General features: G+C 46.1%; 1 protein-coding gene across 1 annotated transcript in view; it reads right to left on the bottom strand.

Moving 5' to 3' along the window:
• Positions 1-2,600: 2,600 nt before the first annotated feature.
• Positions 2,601-26,986, bottom strand: part of LOC123101197 (uncharacterized) — a 37,418-nt gene continuing 13,032 nt past the window's right edge. Inside the window, 6 exon segments of the mRNA XM_044522761.1 lie at positions 2,601-2,637; positions 2,639-2,714; positions 3,718-3,823; positions 3,975-4,049; positions 4,330-4,392; positions 4,477-4,551. Coding sequence (XP_044378696.1) covers positions 2,601-2,637; positions 2,639-2,714; positions 3,718-3,823; positions 3,975-4,049; positions 4,330-4,392; positions 4,477-4,551 — 432 coding nt within the window.

Genomic DNA, 26,986 nt, shown 5'->3' with positions numbered 1-26,986 from the left:
GCTCCACGTGTCATTCTGCAATATTTTTTATATCCAATTTTGACAAATGTTAGGAATAATATAACTCTAGCAAATATGTCCGTGTGTTGCTACGGGTTGATTTATATAATTTCACCATTGGAAATCAGTTTTCTCTGAACGACATTTAGTTGCATAGATAACAATAGTCATCAGATCAATTTAGTATCACCACCAACACGCGATACAATGCTCAATTCATCAGACGCCACCTCCCCTCTACGTAATGCATATTTTGATTTTTCGACCCATTCCGTGGGCGCGTGATGGATGAGGGACATATTTTCTTATGTGTTCAAGCATAGTACATTAGCAGGAATGTGCATTTCCTGCTCAAATATATCTAACTACTGAAATATGAACCAAATAGGGAACAATTTTATGTTCGAGCATGAATTGTACAGTGACAAAATAAATAAGGTGAGAGCACACATATGTTTCTTCCACCAGGTCAGCAAGCCTTTCAGTGATGCTCCACAGCTCCAGTACAATGTCATCACGGGCAAGACGGGAAAAAACACAAAGTAAATTACCAAGCCACAATAACTATTTAAGCCACTCCCACCCACTGGGTCATTTCTTCGAACAAATTCGGTGTGAACATTGTCATCCTCTTGAGCAGCAAATAGCAGTAAATGGGCAAGCAAGCAAGTGTGCGTGCAGGGGCAGCTTCCATTCCTGATGAGTACATTACCTGCTCCTCGTTCCAGTTCCCCGTCATTACCTTAGCTTGTGATTAATAATTGGTTGTTGCTGCTAGATGTTGCTACCAACTGCCATAGTCAAAAGCGGATCAAGAAATCCACACAAAATTCAGTCTCTTATAAGGCAACAAATCCAGAGACTGTACACGTAATTGTATCAAAGATAAACTGAAAAAATTATCACATAATTGCTGCACAAATAGTGGGAACTTACTGTACCTTTCGATGTATACTGTTGCAGATTTATTTTGTGTTCAGAGTAATTTCTTCAGAGTTGGCTAACCTAAGATCCAAATATGGACAATTAGTGGAAATACCTATCTTGGCCCTCTTAGGCAAAGCAATTGTGATAACATCTCAAGTTTTAGTAGAAAACAAGAAAAACACTGTTAACTGGTAGGTTTCAGTACTCTATTACTCTGAAGTCTAGACTCTCAAGCAATGAAATCAGCAGGCATACAACAGTACAACACAAACAAACAATGGGTGATGCTTCTCAAAGTGATCAAACACGATCTATTGCAATAATTTCACAGTAGATTGAAATTAAATGATCATGTACATATATATTACATGTTACACATTAGCTCAACCAGACAATTACTCTAGGGGGCATTGTACATTCTCTGACAAAATTGAACTGGGAATAATTTTCTCACGTCAGGTCAGGTTGTAAGGTCCATAAATCGTAAAACAATGACCCCATTACACCATCAATTACATCAGACACCCTAATAATTCGATGGCTACAGCTAGCTAAGCTAATCTCAGCTTGAACGGATTACCTAGCTGCTAGCCGGTATGTTAATATAAATCATGGACAATCATCTCACGGTTTTACAAAAGGAAAATATAAAATTAAGATCTTGGTGAACAAAATATAAAATTATGATCTTGGTGAATATTATATGATTCAACACCATTTATGTCTTATGATCCTTACGCACATTAGTTAGACCTTTTTAGTAACAAGGCAAAAAGAAGTATAAAGTCACATGATTTATTGGCGAGTAAATGTCATAAAAAATAACTTGCCATCGATTTCTAGATGTTAAACCCAGGAAACACAAGAGGTAATTCATTGACTGTCAGACAACTTGGCACCTATATGAATATCAGGCACAAAAATTGAGAAGTGTTCGCTCGCTACCGAGAACTTGCTGCCACATTTGAACAATTTGACCTTTTTTGCGGGGAAGAATAATTTGACCATTGACATGATAAATTTAAAGACCCTAAAAAAACACCAAACATAACACCTCTATACAACATATATGTAGTCCAAAGAGGATGGATCAAATGGGCCGTCCACATGAGTATGTCCGCGACGTCAAGCGGCGCTGCCATGAGCACGCGAGGCCATGGGCAGCGGCCAGACGTCTGAGTTGATGAGGCCTGCTGGCTCCACTATTAAGGCTTATATCAGTTTGCATCTCAGGTCCAGTTAGAAAATGAGATGATTAGAGAGAAAAATAAATTGTGCCATGACGCATGGTTCAGTTACCACCTCGGTACCTCCAGCAAGTTGTCCATCTGGTCAGCTCACTGCGCATGCTCCATTATTCATCACAATAGAGCCTTCACAGTTTGCACACACCACCAAGGAAACTGGAGACACTAATTTTTCCTTCCATCCCTTTATTCTACTATTGATCTTGTCAGTTGGCAGTTAGCACTTTTCCCTTGTGAAGTAGTCGAATGATCGATAAACTAGACTGCATATAGTACCTTGTAGCTGACACTATAGTTTGCTTTTTATAGATTGGTCATTAGTGGCAAAAAATAGTGTAAAGGTGATCGATAACATAGGGTACGATCTGAAAGGGGTGCCTTAAGGAACCACACCAGTACACAACTCATGCTTAAAATAACTCCAAGTCATCTCCCTTATTTTAGCCTCACCACCATCATCCGAACCGCGGCACGGCCTGGTTCTTTGGTAGAAAGAACATCCTTGATCACCACTGGTTTCATTCTTCAAGGTGAGGATTTCTTTACAATTGATAGAAAAACCAATCATTGATGCAAAAAATTAGCACAAAAATACATCAACAAGTTTCGCAGCCTACGGTGTACCTATATGGCTGCACGACCACAATTTTCCCTACCTCAATACATAATCCTCCCCTAGTCAATCTTCCTGTTCATAAAGAAATTACTTGTGAATAGAATTAGATCAACAAACATGGGATGTAAGAAAACACTTTCAGCTTCACATGGGTCAAGCAAGTATCGACTGTATTGTACCGTTACCTTTCATTGTATTATGCTTTAGTTCCAAGAACTCAGATGCATCAACTTGATGCCTTTCTTTGAAATAAGAAGAGAACTCAGATGCATCAGTTGTCTTCCTCTGCTCTTATTGTTGATGTACAATAAGAACACACAGAATGTAAAGCCCCATTTCAGAGACATGAAAGGACTAATAATACTGTAGTGGCATATCTCAAATAGCTATGCTACAGGTACATCTGTACAGGACCTAAATAAAGTAGAATGCTTTCAGATTTGAGTACACAACCAAATTAAAACAATTCAATATCATTATCACAATACAGTTGGGGCTGGTGGCATCAACAATCATCATTATGTATTACTGAAGGCGATACTGTGTACAAATTTCCGTTCTAGAGTTATGAATATTTACAGTAATTCAATCCCACTATTTGATATCAATTGGTTTGCAACGCGGGGGGGGGGGGGGGGGGGGGGGTAGTCCGGCAGAAGATTTTCGCTACCCCACGAAGAAATTTTTTAACTTCAAACAAAAATAGGTCTGATCCATTCTTGCCAACAAAAAAAGATATTAATCTACGGAATCAAGTAAACATAAGACATACTTTTGCTTCACCTGTCACAATGACACCATTGCATCTTCATCTTCGATGTCAGTATCTACCTTGGTGCTGGTCAACTTGTTCTGCGAATTCAAGTGGAGAAATTTCTTTTCAGTTCTCAATCCGTAGAGTGGAGTCTAATATATTGGTAGTTTTGCCTACTATTGCCTCTTCGGTGTTCTGCTGCAGGCAAGAGTGAAATGCCATATTGACGAAAACATGAAGGGCAGTGTCCAGGTCGTCCAGTGAAAGAACCTGCATATTCTGTAAGAAAATATCAATAAGGCAATATATTTTTATACTATAGTTATTATTATATTTTTCTATAGACTTGATCAAATATAGAAAAAGTTGACTTGGAACAAAGGTAAAACTTCAATTCACTTAATTTGTAATGGAGGAAGTACCAAGTTACTTTCCGCAACCAGAGCTTCGACAGTGTGTTGATTAAGCTCATTTGGGTAGAGTTCTCCGGAACCTCCAGCATTGTCTGCAGGATAGCAAGATGCATTTTTCAGATAAAGTGCTCTGCTTTTGTACTTCAAAGAATTTTACTCTGAATATGTTACTTTTCCTTATCATTACAAAGTAATTGAAGTTCTTGTTTTGCTAATTGTGCATATTTTGGCGCCATTTTGCTGATCTTCAGAAAACAATAATGACTTGTGGATTGGCAACCTACAGCAAAAAGGTTGTAAACAAATAAACTATCCAAGTAGTACTAACAAGTGGGGTGATATCAGAAAGTTCCCACATAGTTCTTGAGGTACCTTCTCAACATACTTTTGACCAAACCGCTGGGGGTGTATTGTTAAGAACCCAGAGTAGTCCACCTGCAGAATAAGATGAAGTCTTTCGTTTGACAATCCTGGAAAGAAAATTGGACACAACTATCAGAAGTCACCTGATTTCTTCACCTTTATCCTAACAAGTGAAAGTTTGGGCTCTGATCCACTGCCTGTTGTTGTGTCATTCTTAATAAGATTGGCCACCTAAAGAAGCTCAGTCAGTAGCCAGTACAAGTAATTAGAGGGTACAAATTACAAACATCAGACAACTGAAACTCCACGCCAACCAGCTCAGTCGACCAATATTTGGCCATGTTTTTGACAAAGATCCTTCTGTCCATTTATCCGTATGTACGCCTTGGTCTTCTCGGGATTGTATGCACGACCTATTTGTTGACTAAAGATATGTCTGGTTGGAGGCGTCAAATCTCTACTATTAGAGCATTTATGCGCGGGAGGACGGTCCGGTCATTGACGGCACGGATCTGGATGGAGAGGAGAGAGCTTGAGGAGCTTGGGGGCGTGTTGCGCGTGGCCGAAGCTCACCAGAACCGGCCGGAGTGGGTGATGGTGGCGGCGAGGAGATCATGGGGGAGAGGAGATCGACCGAGGGGTGGGGGTGAGGGGGGATATATATATATATATATATATATATATATATATATATATATATATATATAGAGAGAGAGAGAGAGAGAGAGAGAGAGAGAGAGTTTTGAGTGATTCGTGAGAGAGAGTTTGGTGGGGTGAGGGTCGATGGGGGTGTGGTGCGGCGGTGGACACACTCAGTAGTAGCGCGGGTATCTCACCTTGCTATAGCTATTCGCTTAGTAGTAGCGGATGTTTTATCACCCGCACTACTATTATGCCCTGTCCACGGGAGATATTTACTAATAGTGTTTACTAGTAACGAGGAGTCAATGTGGCGCGCTACTAGTAATTAGCAGTAGCGTGTATCAATATAGCGCGCTACTAGCAAGCGTCTGTCTATAAGCTATTTCCTAGTAGTGAATGAAGTTGAAGACGACATCCCTAATGTTGTATGGAATCTTTTTAGTCACATATGATAGTGTATTTTTGGCTCTATGCATAAGATCCTACCTGAAATGTTTTCTTTGATTTGTACTATTTTTTAGTGCAACCAAACTACCTTTCTATGTATGTTATTCTCACATGTATGTGTATATTAGTCGAGACGTGCATTTGCACATGCACACTTACTCGTTTTTATTAAGTGCAAGTTCGTTAAGCAAATGTGGACGACCTTTAATCTAGGAGAAGTGAGACTATCCTCACATGAAATCAAAACTACTAACTCTTTTCTCGTTTAGAAGGCCCATGATTTAACAACATAACATGAGTTTTATATCTGAAAAATTATATCATAAAAACACTCACCGGTTTCAGAGCCTCACTCACCAGTTTATTACATATTCATAGCGGAGCTAGAACTATTTCCAAAGAGAGGAGCAACGAACCAGGTTGCAGCAAAGAACACTACTCAAAGGATGAAAGCACCACCGTCGGGATTTGCAAAGATCAATGTTGATGCTAACGTGCCTAGAGCTGGCACGGGGGGCTCAGTCGTGGCAGTATGCCGAGACGCCAGTGATATGTTTCTCGGCAGCTCGGCTCTGGTCATCTCTGATGTCACTGATGTTGTAACTTTGAAGGCGATTGCATGTCGGGAGGCCTTATCACTCGCTGAACATATGCTGCTCCAGAATTTTTTGGTTGCCTCCGACTCGAAGCAGGTGATCAGTGATACGGGCAAGGGCAGAAGCAGCAGCTATGCATGTATAATCAGTGAGATCAAGCAACAACCGGTAAATTTTAACCGCACTTTCTCGTTTGAAAGCCAAGCAACGAATAACGATGCAGAGTCAAGCTAAATTCTCGAATTCTTTGGACGAGGGGAACCATGTGTGGTTCTAACCCCACGATCCTTTGTATTCCACTTCATGTGGATTTTGATCAGTAAAGTTTAGCTTTACCCCTAAAAAACAAAAAAATATGTCATAAAAAACTTAAAATATTCCATTTTCTAATGGTATACCTATTATATAATGTTTACCTTATTTTTTATTTTTCTTTGGTTTTTCTTTTTGTTTGCTATAACTTCGGGTTTATTTGTTTTTCACTCTGTTCTTTGTTTCTTCTTTTCTTTATTTGTTCCTTTGTTTCTTTCTTAGGTTTCCTTCATTTTTCTTTATTTTTCACCGTTTTCTTCATTTATTTTTCTTTGGGTTTTTGTGTGTGTTTTTCTTTATGATTTTTTCTTCGATTTTAGATCCTTTTCAAATTTACTTTTTTTGCATTCTATGTCTTTGTATCGTTTTTCCTTAGTATTTTATGTACAATTTTCATGTCCAACTTTATTTTATACAAGCTATTTGTAAGGCACATAATAATTTTTAAAAATAGTTTTTAATGTCTATATTTTTTGTATACATGAAGAACATTTGTATACATGTTTAACATTTTTAATACATTATTATAATTTTAAATACAATTACTAACGTTTTCTTTCAAATACATGTTTGATGTCTACTTTTTTCGTAAACATTGTGTATTTTTCATATACATCTGAAACATTTATTTGATATACATTCACCATTTTCCAAATACATGGTTAACCTTTTTTTCCTTATAATGTCACATATATTTTCTGAGACATGTTGTAATGCCATCGATTCAACCGTACACTAATCATACACGCAATTGTGTACGATCAAGATTAATGACTCACGGGAAGATATCACAACACAATTCTAGACACAAACAAAATAATACAAGCCTTATATTACAAGCCAGGGGCCTCGAGGGCTTGAATACACAAAAGTCAGCGGAAGCAACAAAATCTGAGTACATACATAAGTTAGACAAGTTTGCCTTAAGAAGGCTAACACAAAAACAACAACGATCAAAAAGGCAAGGCCTCCTACCTGGGAGCCTCCTAACTACTCCTGGTCGTCGGCGGCCTCCACGTAGTAGTAGGCACCCTCGGTGTAGTAGTAATCGTCGGTGGTGTCGTCTGTCTCCTGAGCTCCACCATCTGGTTGTGACATCCGGAAATAATGGAAAAGGGGAAAAAGAGGGAGCAAAGCAACCGTGAGTACTCATCCAAAGTACTCGCAAGCAAGAATGTACACTACATATGCATCGGTGTCAATGAAATGGATTGTATCTGTGGACTAGACTGCAGAATGCCAGAAGAGAAGGGGAAAGCCCAGCCTATCGAAGACTAGCATATTCAAGCATCTTCAAGCATCTTGCAGCATTTAGAAGAGTACAAATCAACATAATGTAAAGTGGTAGTAGTGTTATCAACCTCGGCCAGAGATTCTTTCTCGACTCCTTGCGAGAAAGCAATCCCAGAGCCATACTATCCATTTCTCATCACAAGTATCCAGTTCTAGTTGTATCGATCGGGATACAACTCCGAGTGTCCGCTACCATAGGACAGGCTATCGATAGATGTTTTCTTCCCTGCAGGGGTGTACCAACTTACCCACCACGCTCGATTAACTCCGGGCGGACACACTTTCCTGGGTCATGCCCGTCCTCGGCCAAACAATACGCCGCAACCCGACCTAGGCTTAATAGAGAGGTCAGCACGCCGGACTAAACCTATGCCCCCCAGGGGTCATGGGCCATCGCCCCGGGAACTCCTACACGTTGCGAACGCGGCTGGTGAGCAGACCTAGCTACCTCCATAAAAAGGCAGGTGCTTACGCAGTCCAACCCGGCGTGTGCCGCTCAGTCGTTGACGTCTATTAACCTTCGGCTGATGTATACGACACAAAACGCCCATACTATGCCCACGTGATGGTTAGTGCTATCAGGCCAGAGGCCCCTCAGATAAAATATCCAAACTGTTAGTGTGTTGGTAGTGCGGTCACGAGCAGAGACTCACGAAAGATGTGACCCCGTCGCCCCGTCTCGAGGACTTGTGGCAAGGGCTAATAATGCCCGGCCACGCCTCGTAGTTATCTCGCGGGCACTCTCCAAGTCAACCCGACTCCTCATCACTCGCAATTAAGCTCGCGCGGGTACCCCTCAGGGCCGACCCATCTTTAGTTACAAGGTTCAGTGTAAAGTCATAGTAACCATAGTAACTGTGTGTCTAACACCAAGGGGAACCCTGAGGAATCACCCTCGATGGATTCCACTCGACATAATCATCAAGGTGAACATAAGAGGAATCACCCTCGAGGTTCACTCTTGAGGGGTTGCACGACAGAGTCGTATCAGAAGTGGTTAAGGAGGAAATCACCCTCGATGACCACGACCGAACAACTACACTACATAGATCTCATTAGGAGTGATGTATGAGGTGTCACCCTCGGCACTCGATAATAACTCTGCAGAGTCATACAAGTAGGGGGTGATGTGCGGTGTCGGGGCCTGGACATTGATCGCGTTGATCGAGTCATCGAACACAAAGCGGGGCAACTGGGACAAGGTGGGGGTCACTGATGGATCACTAACCAACCTATACTAAGCAGTTTAGGGTAAGCAGGTAAGGTACAAAGTGCAGGTTACAAAAGCAGGCTATGCATGAGAATAGGAGCAAACAATAACTATAGCAAAATCTAATGCAAGCATGAGAGAATGGAATGGGCGATATCGGGATGATCAAAGGGGGGGGGGGTTGCGTGGAAGCTCTGCTGTAAAGGAAGAAGGGTCGTCGGAGACGTAGTCGATCACAGGGGCAACATCGGTCATGGGGTCTACCGAAGAGAAGAGGGGGAAGACACAATAAATATAAAGCAATCAAAGCATCACAAAGCATAACAAGACAATAGACGTGCTGGGTGTAACCTAACGTATGGCTACACGTTATATGTGAAGGGGGAATTCAACCGGGAATGTTTTCCCGGTTCCGAACCTGTGTCAAACAGATGACCGGAGGGGGAATGTTCCATGTTCAGCATGCTAGGGGCATGTGACAGATGAACGGACCGCGTATTCGGATTCATTGGATTTTGCTAAGCAACTTTCATGTATAAAGTTTTCCATCCGAGCCATAGTTTATTTTATATTAATTTTCAAAGATTAAAGCATTTTTAGAAACTAATTAAAATAACAGAAATGGAATTATGACGTCAGCAGAGTGTCAGCATGACATCAGCAGGTCAACAGACCCGCTGACTGGTCAAACTGACCAATGGGTCCCACATGTCATAGACAGTGGACTAACAGAAGTTTAAACTAACTAAACCAGAGTTATTTAGCAGGAAGGACCCACCTGCCATAGGCTAATTAACTAAATTAATTAGTTTTAATTATGAAAACATTTTAATTAGAGGATTAAGCGGTGGGGCCGGCACGTCAGTGTCACAGAGATGCCCAGTCAGCACGTTGACTGGGCCAACCCAGTCAACGGGGCCCGCGGGGCCCGTTGGCAGTGACCCAGGGGTGGCCCTAGGTGTGCCACGTTGGTGGTGGCCGGCGGCTCAACGCCGGTGACGCCAAACACGGCGGCGCGACTTGGATCTCGCCGGAAAACGCGTACAGGGCTCGGGGAGGAGCGGGGCTAGGCTCATTCGAACGAGCTCTCAGCGCCGCGTCCAGTGGTGGTGGTGGCATCGCCAGACCTGGCCGAAAACTTTGCCGGCGACGAGGTCCGCGGCGGAGCGGCTACGGTTGACGGCGGAAAAGGTGCTACGACGTGCTACAGCTCAGGCGAAAGGGCTATGCGGGTGCTGCATGATGCGGTGAAGCTAACGGGCATACGCCCATGACCATTTGGTCTCCGGAGACTCGCCGACGACGAGCTCCGCGGCGCTGCGTTCGGGTGCTCGAGGAAAAGGTAGCTAGGGAACGCGCAGGAGCATCCAGAGAGAGGAAGAAGGATGAGGGGCTCACCGAGCGGCACACGGAGGCCGGTGATAGGCTTACTAGCGGCAGGAGTCGTTGGAGAGGAGGAAGATCGCCGGCGACCGAGGCGGAAGGGGGGTGGCTCGATCCACGGCCTGCGGTGCTCCCCGGTTTGTGCTCGTGGACGGGGACGAGGAAGTTGACGACGGCGGAGCTGCTGGACTGGTCAGCGAGGCGAGGCGAGGTCGGTAGCCGCGGCTGCGACGGTGAGCGGCGACGGAGAGGCTCGGGATGATGTGGGAGTGAGGAGTGGCGCGAGGGAGAGGGAGCGGCGGAGAGGAAAAGGGGGGGGGAGTGGGATAAGGGACCGAGGCACCGGGGGCATGGAGGCCTTATCCTCCCCTCGACGCCGACGAGGGGGGTCCAGTGGCGACCGCACCCTGTAGCGGCGCGCGACCGAGGAACAGGAAGGGGCGCGGTGCGGGGAGCTGGGCCGGCTGGGCCTGCCAGGCTGGTTGAGGTCCAGGGGGGTTCTCTCTCTCTCCTCTGCTTTTCCTTATCTTATCTTTTTCTTTTGTTTTTCTTTTTCCAACAGCTTTTGCATTTTCTTTTTGCCACTAATGACTTTGCTTTGCACTTTGAAGTTGAATGGAATTCAAGGAAGGAATTTGAAATGCGATATTATCCCAACATGATTATCATTGCAAATCTCAGTAGCTTAGCATGATCATGATGGATTACTGTAGCTCCATTACATAGGGGTGTTACAATTCTCCTCCTCTAAAATAAATTCTCGTCCCGAGAATTAAGAGGTAGAAGGGAAAAGATCGGGGTATTTGGCACGGAGGTTATTCTCGCGTTCCCAAGTGGCTTCATCCTTAGTATGATTTGACCATTGCACCTTGAGGAACTTGGTAACCATCTGGCGTGTTCGACGTTCAACTTCTTCAAGAATGCGGATCAGATGCTCTTTGTATGTGAGTTCATCTTGAACTTCAATCAGTTCCGGATCCACTTCACGATCTGGATCCTTGAAGCATCGACGAAGTTGCGACACGTGGAAGACATCATGGACGTGAGAGAACTGAGGTGGCAACTCCAATTGATAAGCCACCAGTCCACGACGGGAGAGAATGCGGAAAGGACCAATGTTGCGCGGAGCAAGCTTGCCCTTGACTCCGAACCATTGAGTGCCTCTCAAAGGAGTGACACGCAAATAAGCTTGTTCACCAGGTTGATAAGTCGAACCCCAGTGTTTCCGGTCAAAGTTGCTCTTGTGGCGGGACCGGGCCGCCTTGAGATTATCCCGAACAATGCGAACCTGCTCTTCAGCTTGTTGAATAATGTCTTGACCAATGAGCATCCGTTCCCCAGTTTCTGACCAATTCAGAGGGGTTCGACACTTACGTCCATAAAGCACTTCGAAGGGTGCCATTTTCAAGCTGGCTTGATAACTGTTGTTATAAGAGAACTCCACATAAGGGAGGGATTCTTCCCACTTCTTACCGAAAGAAATAACACAAGCTCGAAGCATGTCTTCAAGAATTTGATTGACTCGCTCGACTTGGCCTTGGGATTGGGGATGATAAGCAGTGCTCCAGGTAATATGAGTTCCCATTGCCTCTTGGAAACTATCCCAGGCTGCCGCGGTCTGAACTGATCTCCTTCGGAATGCCGTGGAGTGACACAATCCTGGAGATATAAAAGTTTGCTAATTGACTAGCAGTGATAGTCTCCTTGACTGGCAGAAAGTGAGCAACCTTCGAGAATTGGTCGATGACGACAAAGATAGCATCGTTACCTTTCTGAGACTTGGGAAGGCCAATGACGAAGTCCATCTGAATCTTATCCCACTTCCATTCAGGAATCGGAAGTGGTTGTAGAAGTCCAGCCGGTTTCTGATGTTCTGCTTTGATGCGACGACAAACGTCACATTCTTCAATATATCGAGCAATGTCTTGCTTCATCTTAGACCACCAGTACTTCCGACGGATGTCTAGATACATCTTGGTACTTCCTGGATGAATAGAGAGAGGGGTGTCATGCGCTTCTTTCATCACCTTCTCTGTCATAAGCTCGAACCGGGGTACTAAAATGCGATCTCTGAAGTATAAGGTTCCATCTTCACCAAGTGAGAAATCTCTGGATTTCTCTAAGGCAAGATCCTTTTTCATCAAATCAACGTGAGCATCTTTGGCTTGAGTAGACTTAATTGCTTTCAGAAGAGTTGGTTCCAGTACAAGATTATTCAGAGAACCCTATGGAACTAGTTGAAGGTTCAACTTGCAAAGTTCTTCATAAAGGCGGGGTTAAGCTTTATGAACCATGTGGTTATTGCAATAAGACTTGCGGCTCAAGGTATCGACAATTACATTAGCCTTGCCAGGGGTATAGGATATACCGCAGTTGTAATCAGCAATAGCTTCCATCCATCGTTGCTGACGGAGGTTCAGATTTGGCTGAGTAAACAGGTACTTCAGACTCTGATGATCGGTGAAGATCTCGCAACGATTACTGAGATGGTACTGTCGCCATAGCTTCAGTGCAAAGATAACCGCAGGGAGCTCGAGGTCATGAACTGGGTAGTTCTCTTCATGAGGACACACTTGACGGGAGGCATAAGCAATCACTCTGCGCTCTTGCATTAGGACACAACCTAATCCTTGACGTGAAGCATCGCAATAGATGACAAAGTCCTTGCGATAATCAGGGGAGCAAGCACCGGGGCAGAAGTCATCTTGTCCTTGAGTGACTAGAAACTTTCCTGACACTTTTCAGTCCAATCAAACTTAACGCCTTTGTGTAGCAGATTGGTCAGTGGCTTGGCGATCTTGGAGAAGTTCTCGACAGTGACGCTTGGATATTTAAGCTACAATAATTCCCTGTTAATCATGCCACATCATCACGGTTAATGATGTTAATCTCGCGTTAGTTAAACAGTGAAAGGTAAATAATAAAGAGTAATTAAAAAAACTAAACGAGACAAACCCCCATCCCTCACTGGGCCTCGGCCCAGGTAACCCCGAGGCCGACCCACACAGCCCCCTCAGCCCCGTGCATAACCCCCCACTGGCTCACTGTGACCTAGCCCAAAAATATCTCCCCACTCCCCCCCGCACGATCCCCTCTCCCTCGAACACGTCTCTCTCTCCCCCCTCTCGGTCAGATCGGGGCAACCCCGACCGGCCCCGCCAATCACCGCCTCCACTCGGAGACCCACCTCCCGTCTCCTTCCGCCCCGCCGCCGCCGCGGCTCGCCACCTCGACGCGCCGGATCGTCCCCGTCCTACTCCCTGCCTCGACCTCGCCGACGGACACCGCTCGCCGGAGCCGCGTCGCCTCGCCTCCTCATCTCTCCCTCATCGGCTCCGACGAGCCTCGCCGACCCCCTACTCGGCAACGGCCGTGAGCGCCCCCTCCACCCCCCTCTCTTTCCGTCGTCCCGAACGCCACCGCGCTGGCGCACGCGCCTGCACCGGCCCCGCTCGCCGCGCACGCGCTTCGCCCTCCGTGCTCGCTTGCTGCTCGTCGTGCCCTGCGCCCGCACCCCGCCGTGGCCACGCCCTGGCTACGCTCGTGCCGCGCCAGCCACGCCCGACGCGCGTGCTCGCGCATCGCCTTCCTCCCCGGCGTGCTCACCGCGCCCTGCCACTCCACCCAGCCGCTCTCACGCGCGCGCCGTGCGCCCCTGACCGCGCCCTCGCTCCCGCCCGACGCGCCCTTCCCCGCGCGTGCCTCGTTGCTGCACCGCCGCTGCCGTGCAGCCCGACGCGTGACAGCGCTCATCCCGCACCCGCTCCTCGCCGCTGCGCGCTCGTCGACCCGCCACCACCGCCACCTTGGGCCACCGCTCGGTGCTGCTGACCGCTGCTCGCGCCTCGTCGCGCCCAGACGGGCTCCGGCCTCGACTGGCGCCCACGCCCGCAGCGCCCTGCGTCGTTAACGCACATCCACCGCCCGTTAGCCCCTGGGCCAATGGCGAATGGGGCCCGCCCCTTGTTAAAATGAAAACGGACTTAAAAATATAAAAACAATAATAATATATAATTAATTAATTAACTAACTTAATTAATCTACTTTAATTAAACTTAATTAATCCTGCTTAATTATAAACCCTAATTAGTCTGCTTAGTCCATGACAGGTGGGTCCCACTGGACCCACATACTAGATTTGACTCTGGTCAACTGGTCAGTTGACCTGCTGACATCATGGTGATGTCATGCTGACATCACCTTTCACTGTTCTGGATAATGTTCGATTTAAATAATTTAATAAATCCAGAAAATGCCTAAAACTTTGATAAATCGTAGAAAATAAACCGTAGCTCGGATGAAAAAGTTTTATATATGAAAGTTGCTCAGAACGACGAGACGAATCCGAATACGCGGTCCATTCATCTGTCACATGCCCCTAGCATGCTGAACATGGAACATTCGCCCTCCGGTCCTCTGTCTGACACAGGTTCGGAATCGGGAAAACATTTCCGGTTGACTCCCCCTTTCACCGGTATCGTGTAGCACCGTGTTAGAACACATCTAGCTCTACCTGTTGTCTTGTTATGCACCTGCTTGCTATGTATTTACTGTTTCTCCCCCCTCTTCTCTTCGGTAGACCCCGTGATGATGCTGATGCCCCTGTGACCGACGACCCCTCCTTCTCGTCTGAGCGACCAGGCAAGCAAAACCCCCTTGAGCATCCCGATATCACCCATTTCTTTCCCTCTCTTGCTTGCATTAGAACTGCTACTGCTTTATGTATGATCCTACTATGATGCATAGCTTGTTTTTGTTACCTGCTTTCATACCTTACCTGCTTATCCTAAACTGCTTAGTATAGGTTGGTTAGAGATCCATCAGTGACCCCCACCTTGTCCCAGTTGACCCGCTTTATGTTCGATGACTCGATCAACGTGATCGATGTCCAGGCCCCGACACCGCACATCACACCCCTAGTTGTATGACTCTATAGAGTCACCATCGAGTGCCGAGGGTGGAACCTCTTACATCACTCCTGTTGAGATCATTGTAGTGTAGCTATACGGTCGAGGTAATCGAGGGTGATTTTCTCCTTAACCACTTCCGTTACGGCTCTGTCGTGCGACCCCTCAAGTGTGAACCTCGAGGGTGGATCCTCTTACGTTCACCTTGATGATAACATCGAGTGGATTTCACCGGGGGTGATTCCTCGGGTTTCTCCTTGGTGTTAGACGCACAGTTTCTATGGTTACTATGACTTTACACTGAACCATGTTACTAAAGACGGGTCGGCCCTGAGGGGTACCGCGCGAGCTTATTAGTGAGTGATGTGGAGTCGGGTTGACCTGGAAGGTGCCCGCGAGATACTTACGAGGCTAGGCCGGGCATTCTTAGCCCTTGCCGCAAGTACTCGAGACCGGGCGATGGGGTCACATCGATCGTGAGTCTCTGCTCATTACCGCGTGCTCCTAATCCACTACGGTTTGGATATTTGATCCGAGGGGCCTTTGGCCTGATAGCACTAACCATCACGTGGGCATAGTATGGGCGTTCTGCGTCGTATGCACCAGCCGAAGCTTAATCGACATCAGCGACTGAGCGGCGCGCGCCGGGTTGGACTGCGTAAGCTCCTGCCTTGTTGAAGGAGGTAGCTTGGTCTGCTCACCGGCCGCGTACGCAATGTGCAGGAGTTCCCGGGGAGATGGCCCATGGCCCCTGGGGGCATAGGCTTAGTCCGGCGTGCTGACCTCTCTATTAAGCCTAGGTCGGGTTGCGGCGTATTGTTTGGCCGAGGCCGGGCATGACCCAGGAAAGTGTGTCCGGCCGGAGTTAATCGAGCATGGTGGGTAAGTTGGTGCACCCCTGCAGGGAATGAAACATCTATCGATAGCCTGTCCTACGGTAACGGACACTTGGAGTTGTATCCCGATCGATATAACTAGAACTGGATACTTGAGATGAGAAATGGTTATGAGAAATGGATAGTATGGCTCTGGGATTGCTTTCTCGCAGGGAGTCGCGAAAGGATCTCTGGCCGGGGTTGATAACATTACTACTACTACTTTACATTATGTTGATCTGTACTCTTCTATATGCTGCAAGATGCTTGAAGATGCTAGTCTTTGATAGGCTAGGCTTTCCCCTTCTCTTCTGGCATTCTGTAGTTTAGTCCACAGATACAGCCCTTATCCTTTGATACAGATGCATACTTAGTTTAGATCTGATGTAAGTCTTGCGAGTACTTTGGATGAGTACTCACGGCTGCTTTGCTACTTCTTTTTCCCCCATACCCGATTGTTGCGACCAGTTGATGGATCCCAGGAGCCAGACGACACCACTGATGATTACTGCTACCCCGAGGGTGCCTACTACTACGTGACAACCGCTGACGACTTGGGAGTAGTTAGGAGGCTCCCAGGTAGGAGGCCTTGCCTTTTCGATCGATGTTGTTTTTGTGCTAGCCTTCTTAAGGCAAACTTGTTTAACTCATGTCTGTACTCAGATATTGTTGCTTCCGCTGACTCTTGTGTATTCGAGCTTATGTATTCGAGCCGTCAAGGCCCCTGGCTTGTAATATAAAGCTTGTATTATTTTAAGTTGTGTCTAGAGTTGTGTTGTGATATCTTCCTGTGAGTCCTTAATCTTGATCGTACACATTTGCGTGTATGATTGAATCGAGGGCGTCACAAGTTGGTATAAGAGCCGACTGCCTGTAGGATCCCCCTTTCCAACTCCTTGGCCGAAGTTGTGTCTAGTCACTAAAAAACTTTTACTAACATGGCTGTGTGTCTTACGGGCCCACGTCGCCATTGGGTGGTATTAGGATCTTATACTCCTCGTCTATACTCTGGGACTCTGATCTCTCTTCCTTTCGGGTTAAATTTTTACTAACTTGACATTAGGTTCTCGTAACCACTTCATCCCGGAGAGCCCCTTCTCCACAGATGACCGACTGTTTCATCATAAGACTCTGAAGATACTCCTCAATGAGTCCCGAGACCCTGTGCCCACTTCTTTGCAGTTCCCTACCACCGATATATCCTTATGGATAACTACATACACTTGTCATTCATACAATCATTCCTTGTTGCTCTTGTTTTTACAAGATGCCCTGAACTGCTCTCCTTTGTTTCGAGAATTCTTTGATCTTGATGCCTTGCAGTTCCTTGTCACCTGAATACCCCTACGGATAACTTTGTGCACCTACCGAGTATCCGCTCATCCTCAGTTGATTCATGTACTTCACAAAAGTCTTTGTAATACCATTCGCTCTTGTGAAAATCCTCAAAGCCTATTGTTCTTGGATTTCTTGCTTGCTTGCATTATGGTTAATACCATAAGTCTAGTAATCTTAGTGTCATCCTTTGTCATTATCATTTTGAGTCCGTTGATAGAATATGTTGCGAATGCTCGCAATCCTCAATCAGATCCTAGAATTCATCCTTCCAGCACATACGTCATTTTAACATGTGCTAGATCTCGACTAATCAAATCACCATCGATTGTACTCCTAAGGCTATTCTACCTACCCATCCCTAATCAGAGCATTGCTTCTGATCCCTTGTTTTGGAATTCATAATTCCTTTGCAATTGAGCTTTGAGTTAGTCAGTTGTTTCTATAATCTGATCTCCTTGCATTCTTTCTTCCTCTGGTTGAATATTGATGCTCACATCGGATCCCTTGTGGACCACCAGACCCCTTTTTTGGATTTTATCTGACAACGTCCTTCATATTCAGTAACCTTGTAGCCTTTTCCTCGGATACATAATGCCTTTGGTAAATTGTATCCCCTGCTGTTGTCAACCATGCTCCGCTATCGAGCTTGTGTTATTTATTCTTGAAATTTATGATATATGTTCCTAAGATGCCCCGATGGGTTGAACCTATGCCTTCCCTAATCTGTGTGAACTCGAAAGTTATGCGGATTATACTCTACTGGCTTTTCGTCAGATAAAATTTCAATACTACAACTTCATCAAGAGCGAGAAGTAAAATGAAAGGTTATGCATTGTAGAAGTGGGAGTCGACCCTGAACCTTTGTGTTCATGCCCACGGACATGGTGTGGAACTTATCATGAAAGCTTCTTGCAAGGATATTTAATCATTTGAATAATTCTTCCGGTATCGTAAATTGGATCCCTTGCAGTTATGGTCTCGACCATATTTCCTCCTTGATCTCATTCACTGGGTAAGTTAAAATTACCTATCCTCTGCAAATCATTTCCCCCGTCCAACCTCTACTCCGCTTTACCTTCTGGCATTACACCTAGTACTTGATACTGGGAAGCTTTATATCCCATCACATCATTCCTAGCCTGAACGGCTATATTTTATCATGACAACTTTTTAACTATGCTACCTAGTCCTTATGCCCGGAGCAACTTCCGACGATGAGCTAAGATTACGTCGATCTTCCCCATCTTATCATTTCACCTCGAACAACAAACTTGACTTTGAGCTTGTGCCGAATCCGTGGTTCTCATAGCCTTTCACTTCATCCTCCCTTTTCTACTCGAGGGCATCTTCATAGAGTCCCTCGACAAACTTTGTCTTGATCACCCTCACACTTTGGCTTCTTCAGAGATGTCAATTGAATTCATGGCTAGAAATACCATCCTTGCCTCTCGATGATTTGTGTCAGCATCAACAACATTCTTATCTTCCCCCCAACACAAACTTGATCATATTGATTTTGGGAATACATCCTTTTTGACATGACGATGGATTGCTACTGAGCCCGTCGGCCAGACCCTCGTCTTTTCCCTGCTAAAATTGTATGACTTATTTTCTAAGTTGTTTTCGATGGATCCTTGGTGTATCCGAAGTCTGACCTTTGCTTGAAACCATGTCAATGCTATCTCGAAGCATGTCTGTGATAATTCGATCTCCAATAAGAACATTTGAAGCACGATACTAAATTTTCTTTATCAATTATCCAAACACCGTTGTATGGGTAATGTCATGAAATTCTTTCCCTTTACCTAATTGGTTATCTACTTACTATCCTGTCATGGATATCATCCTCTGCTTGTCCTTGGGAAGGATATACTCCTGATAATTGTGTTTAAACACATTTTCCTTTCCATTGTTCTGACTAATATACTAATCATATTTTTTCCTTTCCATTCTTTTGTTTAACCTTTCCGGTAAACTAACTTATCTCAGTAGAGATAATTTCTTTCTTAGGTAGGCACCTCAATGTAAAACTCTGTGAGTAAATACCCTGTTACTATTGATGATGACATTCCAGTAGCCACCGATAGATGAGAACTTTGCCTAACGGCCCGCCTCGTTCAACGAGCAGGAAAATGGTTCTCTTCGTCCCTCGCCGTTGGTATCAATGTTGTTACCGACATAACTGACAATCTACCCTCTGACATACCTTGCTATCGTGACCGTGCAAGACGTCATCCCCCTTTCTGCTTTAACCCACATGGTGGGCCCATAACCCACAGGTCCCAGGATCGAAACCCGACTCTCGTGTACACCCCCCGTTTCCAAGGTTATTCCTCACACTTGGCTTCATGTGTAATTCGCGAACCACCTTCCTAGTGATCTATTCTGGTATCAGACATAATACTTATTCTTGTTACTCTGTACCCCTTTCACACCTTGTGTCAGTCATCGAACAATGGTCTACCCGTTTGAAACTTCTTATTGTACCGTATTACTTTGCTCTCGGCATGTTTTATTCGTTCAACTCGAGAGATACTCATATGTTCATTCGTGGGATAACCCCTGATGATTACCCCTAGTAGCGTTCTATCGTTGTCAAGCTGCCCCTTTCCTATTCGTAAGTAAGATGGGGCTCCCGAAGAAAGGATGCCAACATTGTCATGATGACCCGAAGCAGAGAAATGAAGACACCCACGTAATGGATCGACCTCTTCGAGAAGAGCAACCAAGACCGAGATGACTCGTTAGAATTTCGTAACAAAATCCCTTCCCAGTCACTTATTGGTGGTGACCCAACACTTTTATAAAATGTTTAAATCCCCTTTTGTGAATATAACAGTGGCTAAACAACCATTTAAATGCCTTTTATAATTTCTATAAAAATTGAACTGTTTTATTTGTGAGTGAAACTTATTGTGGCAGAGGTATAAATAGTAATACTAATTTAGAAACTACTTTTGTATTTTAACTAAACTAAAATACTGCGGAAATTAACTAAAACAATGAAAGGTAAATAATAAAAAGTAATTACAAAAAACTAAACGAGACAAACCCCCGTCCCTCACTGGGCCTCGGCCAGGTAACCCCCAGGCCGACCCACACAGCCCCCTCAACCCCCTACATAACCCCCCACTGGCTCACCGTGACCTAGCCCGAAAATATCTCCCCACTCCCCCCGCACGATCCCCTCTCCCTCGAACACGTCTCTCTCTCCCCCCTCTCGGTCAGATCGGGGCAACCCCGACCGGCCGCGCCAATTGCCGCCACCACTCGGAGATCCGCCTCCCGCCTCCTGTCTCCTCCCGCCCCGCCGTCGCCGCGGCTCGCCACGTCGATGTGCCGGATCGTCCTCCTCCTCCTTCCCGCCTCGACCTCGCCGACGGACGCCGCTCGCCGGAGCCGCGTCGCCTCACCTCCTCATCTCTCCCTCATCGGCTCCGACGAGCCTCGCAGACCCCCTACTCGGCAGCGGCCGTGAGCGCCCCCTCCATCTCCGCTCTCTCTCTGTCGCCCCGAGCGCCACCGCGCTGGCGCACGCGCCTGCACCGGCCCCACTCGCTGCGTGTCACATCCCTAGCTTCTGGTGCTGCCTGGTGTTTGCATCATGTTTAAATTTTGAAACTTGAACTGAGGGAAATTGGAAGCCTCAAAACCCTAAATAAAAGAAGGGCAAAAACCCTTAAAAATCTCATTCATTGTTCCAAAATGCTCTTCTTAAATGTTTTATAATTTTTGGCAAGGGTTCTGGTCCCAACCAAAATATTGAACATTTTTAAGGATTTATTTTTGGGACTTTGAATTTAATTCATTAGCTATTTGAATTTGAATTATATTCATATAATTAGAATATAATTTCAAATATCCCTGAAATATTTTATGAGCTTTTGGAAAAGTCCATCTAGCAAAATAAAAATATTCAGAGGAGCTTTTGGCATTGTTTGAATTATTTTTAAATTCAAAACAGTGGCAAAACGAAATTAAATAAAACAAAACAGAAGAAAAAAATAAAACAGAGCAGAGAAAACCTTACCTGACGCAGCCCACCTGGCAGCCCGCTGGCCGGCCCAGCACTGTGCTGGCCCGTGCCAGCCACCTGCTTCCTCCCGCCAGAGCAGGCAGGCAGCTGCCTGTCGGCCGCGCGCGCCGCCGTGCGCCACCTCCTGCTTCCTCGGCCCTCCTAGACGATGCCACGGAGACACCCAGAGCCTCCCCTCGTTCTCCCCTCTCCCTCTGGACCGCTCCCCCTCCGTTGGCTCTCTCTTCCCTCTCTTCCCTGTGAGCCCCGAGCGCAGCCGTCGCCGCCGTTCGCCATAGCCGCGGCCACTGGCCACCCCACGCAATCCCGACGGGCCCACAAGCTCCGCCACGTTGTCTTCTTCATCTTCGATGAGCCACGCAAGCCGGGAGGGCCTGGAACATCGCCATCGCCGTCGTCTTCCACCTCGGGCTCCGACCACCGCCGCCGTCGATTCGCCGTCTCCACCGCCTCCCCGGGCACGCCGACCTTCTCTTCGAACTCACCGTGAGCCCCTGTCCATTTCCCCTCTCTCCCTGTGCCCGTCCGCGCCTTCTAACCACCCTGGCTGTCGGAGCCGACAGTTCCTCGCCGCCGGCGATGACGCAGACGAGGCTAGAGCCACCGTAGCTAACTCCCGAGCACGGCAACGTGCTCAGCACTCTTTCAGGAGCCGGGCGCGCCCACCCGTGCGACCTGCCGTGCCCCCTAGCGCCAACCCCGACCTCGCCGTGCTCCGGCCGCCGCCCCGCTCGCCGCCGTCGCCAAATCCGACCTCCCCAGCACGAACGGATGCCACGATTCGATGCGCGCACACACCAGCTACATGTAGAGCCCCTTAGTCGCCGTTTTGGACGCCGGAGGAGGAATTCCGACCCCTCCGCCGTCTCGGGCTTCACCGGCGACGAGCCGTGGACCAAGTCCGGTGGGTTTGACCCACTCTGACCACGGCGGGACCCCCCCTGTGTCCATGACAGGTGGGCCCAGCCCTGTTAGCTAATTAGGATTAGCACTAATCAAATTAGTTAAACTAATTACCCCCTGCTGACACTGACAGTGGGCCCCGTGGCTATTAATTTGATTAGTTAGAGTTAATTAACTCTGTTAGTCACCTGAGTCACTGACCAGTGGGCCCCACTGGTCAGGTTTGACCCGGACCAGTCCCTGTTGACCTGCTGACGTCACACTGACGTCAGGCTGACGCAATAATGAATTACTGGAATTATTATAATTCAGGAAATTCCAGAAAATTGTATAAACTTCTAAAATTCATAGAAATTCAACCGTAACTCCAAATTAAATAAATTATATATGAAAAATTATCAGAAAAATTCAAGGAATCCATCTGTACTATTTTCATGCATGTTTGAACAATGTTTGTCCTCTGTTTTGGACAAAACAAATAAAGGGCATTTAAATAATCATATATGGAGTTGGAATTTGAATCATGTATTCAAACCAACTTCATTTAAATCATAGCCAAGTGCATTAGCCCAAAACACATTCATATTGCCATGTCATGAGCATGCATCATATTGTGCATTGCATTAATTGTGTTCTTTCTTGTTTGCCGGTATTTGTCCCCCTCGGTAGACGTTGTTCCGACGTTGTGATCGTTGACACTGATGAAGACTCAATGCTATCTTCAGAAGTGCCAGGCAAGCAAAACCCCCTTGTTCATTCCGATAAAATCCCACTCTCTCGCTCCTGCTCTCTTTTACTGCATTAGGACAACAACGACATATTTGTTACTTGCTGCGGTAGCTGAACCCCTTTATCCTCTGCATGACCTGTCATTGCCACAGTAAATAGATGAAACCCACTAGCATGAGTAGGAGTTGTTTGAGCCCTGATGTGCCTACTCATTCATGCTTGTTTGTCATGCCTGCTATTGCTTAGAGTTGAGTCAGGTCTGATTCATCGGGGATGAATCAGAGGCGTGTGAACATGTCCTACTGTGTGTGAGCTAAGTGTGTGAACACGATTTGGTAAAGGTAGCGGTGAGAGGCCATGTAGGAGTACATGGTGGGTTGTCTCATTGCAGCCGTCCTCAGGAACTGAGTTCTGTGTTTGTGATCCATGATCAGTTACTACCACACATTGGGCTCCGGGCGCTCCAAGCTCTCTCGACTTATTAATCAACTTGATCTCTGTCCAGGAGTTGCAACTAGTTTCTGGTGTTTGTAGGTAGTGTTAGTAGTCTACCAAGTGGCACCCGGTACAGGTGGGCTTGGGACAGACTAGGCACAGTGGCACGGTGTACCAAGTGGCACCCGGATGGTGGGCTTGGGAACCCTGCTCACATCGTTTGGGGCCGTGAGCGACACCCCGGCCGGATCTCCTTGCGGATGGAACCCGAATAGGCGATAAACCTGGACTAGAGACTTGTTCGGTTAGTCAGGTCGTGGCCGACTCCCTCGCCCGGCTTCCGCTTGAAGGTTGCCGAGGTACATGACGTGTACAGGGCGATAAGTGGCGAAAGCGTGTGTGAAGAAGTACACCCCTGCAGGGTTATCATTATCTATTCGAATAGCCGGATTCCTCGGATATGGAAACTTGGACCCCTTGCATAGTTCATAGACAAGTGAAAGTGGATACTCTAAAATACGCAAGATAAGCGTGAGTGCTATGGATGGCGTTCTCGTAGGGAGACGGGAGCGGATCCATAGTGGTGTATTGATATGGTGAATATGTGGACTCGTGTGCGCCACCTCAAAAGAGTTACTTGCAGTCGTAGTTCAGGTTAGCCACCGAGTCAAAGCTGGCTTGCTGCAGTTAAACTCCACCATCCCCTTGTTGATAATGATGCATATGTAGTTAGATCTGATGTAAGTCTTGCTGGGTACATTTGTACTCACGTTGCTTAATTTATGTTTTTGCAGAGAGACTTCAGTCTCACTAGTAGTTCCACGTGGACTTCGACGTTTAGCTTGTTACCTCAGCTACGATCTTGTGCCCTCGGCAGGATCTGGTAGATAGTCAGGCTTCTCAGCCTTTTTCATTTATAGTTGTCTGTACTCAGACATGTTAAGCTTCCGCTTGTGCTTTGACTTGTATGCTCTGATTGTTGGGTCATGAGACCCATGTTTGTAATATCTCGCTCCTCGGAGCCTATTGAATAAACTACTTGAGTCGTAGAGTCATTTTGTGATGCCATGTTGTATTGCACATATCGAGCATATTGTGTGTATGTTATTGAAATGCTTGGTATGTGTGGGATCTGACTATCTAGTTGTTTATCTTTAGTAGCCTCTCTTACCGGGAAATGTCTCCTAGTGTTTCCACCGAGCCATGGTAGCTTGCTACTGCTCCGGAACACTTAGGCTGGCCGGCATGTGTCCTTCTTCGTTCCTGTGTCTGTCCCTTCGGGGAAATGTCACGCGATGAATACCGGAGTCCTGTTAGCCCGCTACAGCCCGGTTCACCGGAGTCCTGCTAGCCCAGTGCTACAGCCTGGATTCACTCGCTGATGACCGACACGTTCGATGCTGGGTCATGGATGCCTGTCCCTGTAAGTTTGTGCCACTTTGGGTTTACGACTAGCCATGTCAGCCCGGGCTCCTTATCATATGGATGCTAGCGACACTGTCATATACGTGTGCCAAAAGGCGCAAACGGTCCCGGGTAAAGGTAAGGCGACACCCGTGGGAATACCGTGCGTGAGGCCGCAAAGTGATATGAGGTGTTACATGCTAGATCGATGTGGCATTGAGTCGGGGTCCTGACAGCGTTGGTATCAGAGCTTGACTGCCTGTAGGATTACCAAGCCAAACTGGTCGAAGTTGAGTCTAGAAATTCTTTAGTTATATAAGGGAATTGATTGTGGGATGGAACGTAAGGCTCTTTTTACTCCTTATACCTCATGCCTTCTGATCTGAGTCATCTTATCTTTCCTGCGGGGTTGAGGAACTAGGCTTTCCCTTCTTTCTATCAGGATCACGTGTTACTAATCCGTAGACCTATAGAACTGTTGGACTTAAGCCTCAGTCCAGTTCCTACTACTTCTGTATGTTAATTGTTGATCTCGAAACCTTGATATTGTGCTTTTGAGTGGTTATGCCACCATTTTTGTGAATGTCTCAAATCTTTTCTGAGCATTTACAACCGTTATGCTGTCCGAGTCATCCCAGGTTTCTAAATAATCTGATGCAATTGCAAAATCCTTTCCCTCTGATTTGATGACCTTTCTGGCCAGGTTAACCACACTAATCAGTGAGTTGAGGTACTCTATTGCCTCGACGTATATGTTGGAGCTATTATTATGACCCTAGGTGTCTCAGGGGATCATCTAGTAGTCTAGCCGTGTTTTGTGTTCCCAGTGTGATGATTCTGGCCTTTATTCTCGAAAGCATCCCGTGATGCCACTAGTAGTAGGTATTCTACTCCTGGGTTTTGAACCCGAGATTCACCCTACTTACTTCATGTTGATAGTAATTGCTAGCTCCCTTAGGTTATTAGTAACCTTGCGATAGTCCTTGAAGTCCGTGGTATCTTCTTCTTCCAAATACCATGAACTACTTATGGCAGAAGTTCCCCGTTGAACTGAACGATCACAACCAGAGTGCTCTTGATGAGTTCTCCATTATATATTGTGGCTCTGCTAGTTCTACTTTTCTGCATGGGTTATCCGGAAGAAATATGTTGAACTTCGTTCGACATGCTAAACCATGCATCCACAACTCAGAAAATCGTATGTTCCTTTGAGTTGTCCATCTTTAGTTGTTTTCTGGCCCTTGTATATCAATTGATATTCAGGAGTAGTTATGCATCCGTGTTCATCGTTGCCACTACTCTTGTGGTCTGTCAAGCCATTCCATTCAGGATGAATAGGAGAAACAAACTCCAGAACCTCATCCATATCTAGGATTGGGTCAAAGCAATTGTATTCCGCAGATCAAGTTGCAATCCAGCTTCTGGTCTGTTCTACCTTGAAGTATTACCATCTTTATATCAGGAATATCATGGGAATTGCACACCATCTTATGAATTCTTGACGCAGTAATACTTCTTATCATCATTGATAATTTCTCGGTTTCCGTGTTATTATAACCGGAATGCCGGCAAGTGAATCGTGGTGTGTGAAATCAATACTCCTAGCAACTCCGTTGCTTGATAGTTAAATGGACAATAACGTCATCCTTAGCGAGTTGACTATTGAATCATCACCCTAAGGTTGATCGTGCTACCTAGTCCATTTTCCTGGTGCACTCCTCGATTATGAGATAGGATTTTGTTAAGTCCTCGCTCATTTGATCATATCGTCTTGCCCTGAAAAGCAAGATTGTTCTCGAGCTTACTAACATATCGGTGGTTCGTGATTTTCCGTATATCTTCTCGGAAGTATTACCAGGTTGTCACCTGACCGCTATGTTGAGTTCGTGATCAAGATGGTCTCCTGTAAACCACCCCTTCTCCAAGAATCTGTGTGGGATACCCCTGAGCTAGTTGGTCAAGCTAAACAACAACTTGGAGAGTTGGAAGATAAAAGCTTGCCTGACTTAGTTCATGTTAAGGGATATCTTTTTGTGTGTGTGTGTGTGTTGAAGAAAGATGGTATCTTCATCAATTGGTCCTTGTGAACAATTGTTGGATCTATTATCTTACCCAAACCTTTGATTTAAGTATGGGCTATCGTCAAATCAAATTAG

The sequence above is a fragment of the Triticum aestivum genome, chromosome 5A (assembly GCF_018294505.1).
Source record: "Triticum aestivum cultivar Chinese Spring chromosome 5A, IWGSC CS RefSeq v2.1, whole genome shotgun sequence".
NCBI lineage: Eukaryota > Viridiplantae > Streptophyta > Magnoliopsida > Poales > Poaceae > Triticum > Triticum aestivum.
The sequence above is the reverse complement of the archived record's forward strand: the minus strand, read 5'-3'. Positions and strand labels throughout refer to the sequence as shown.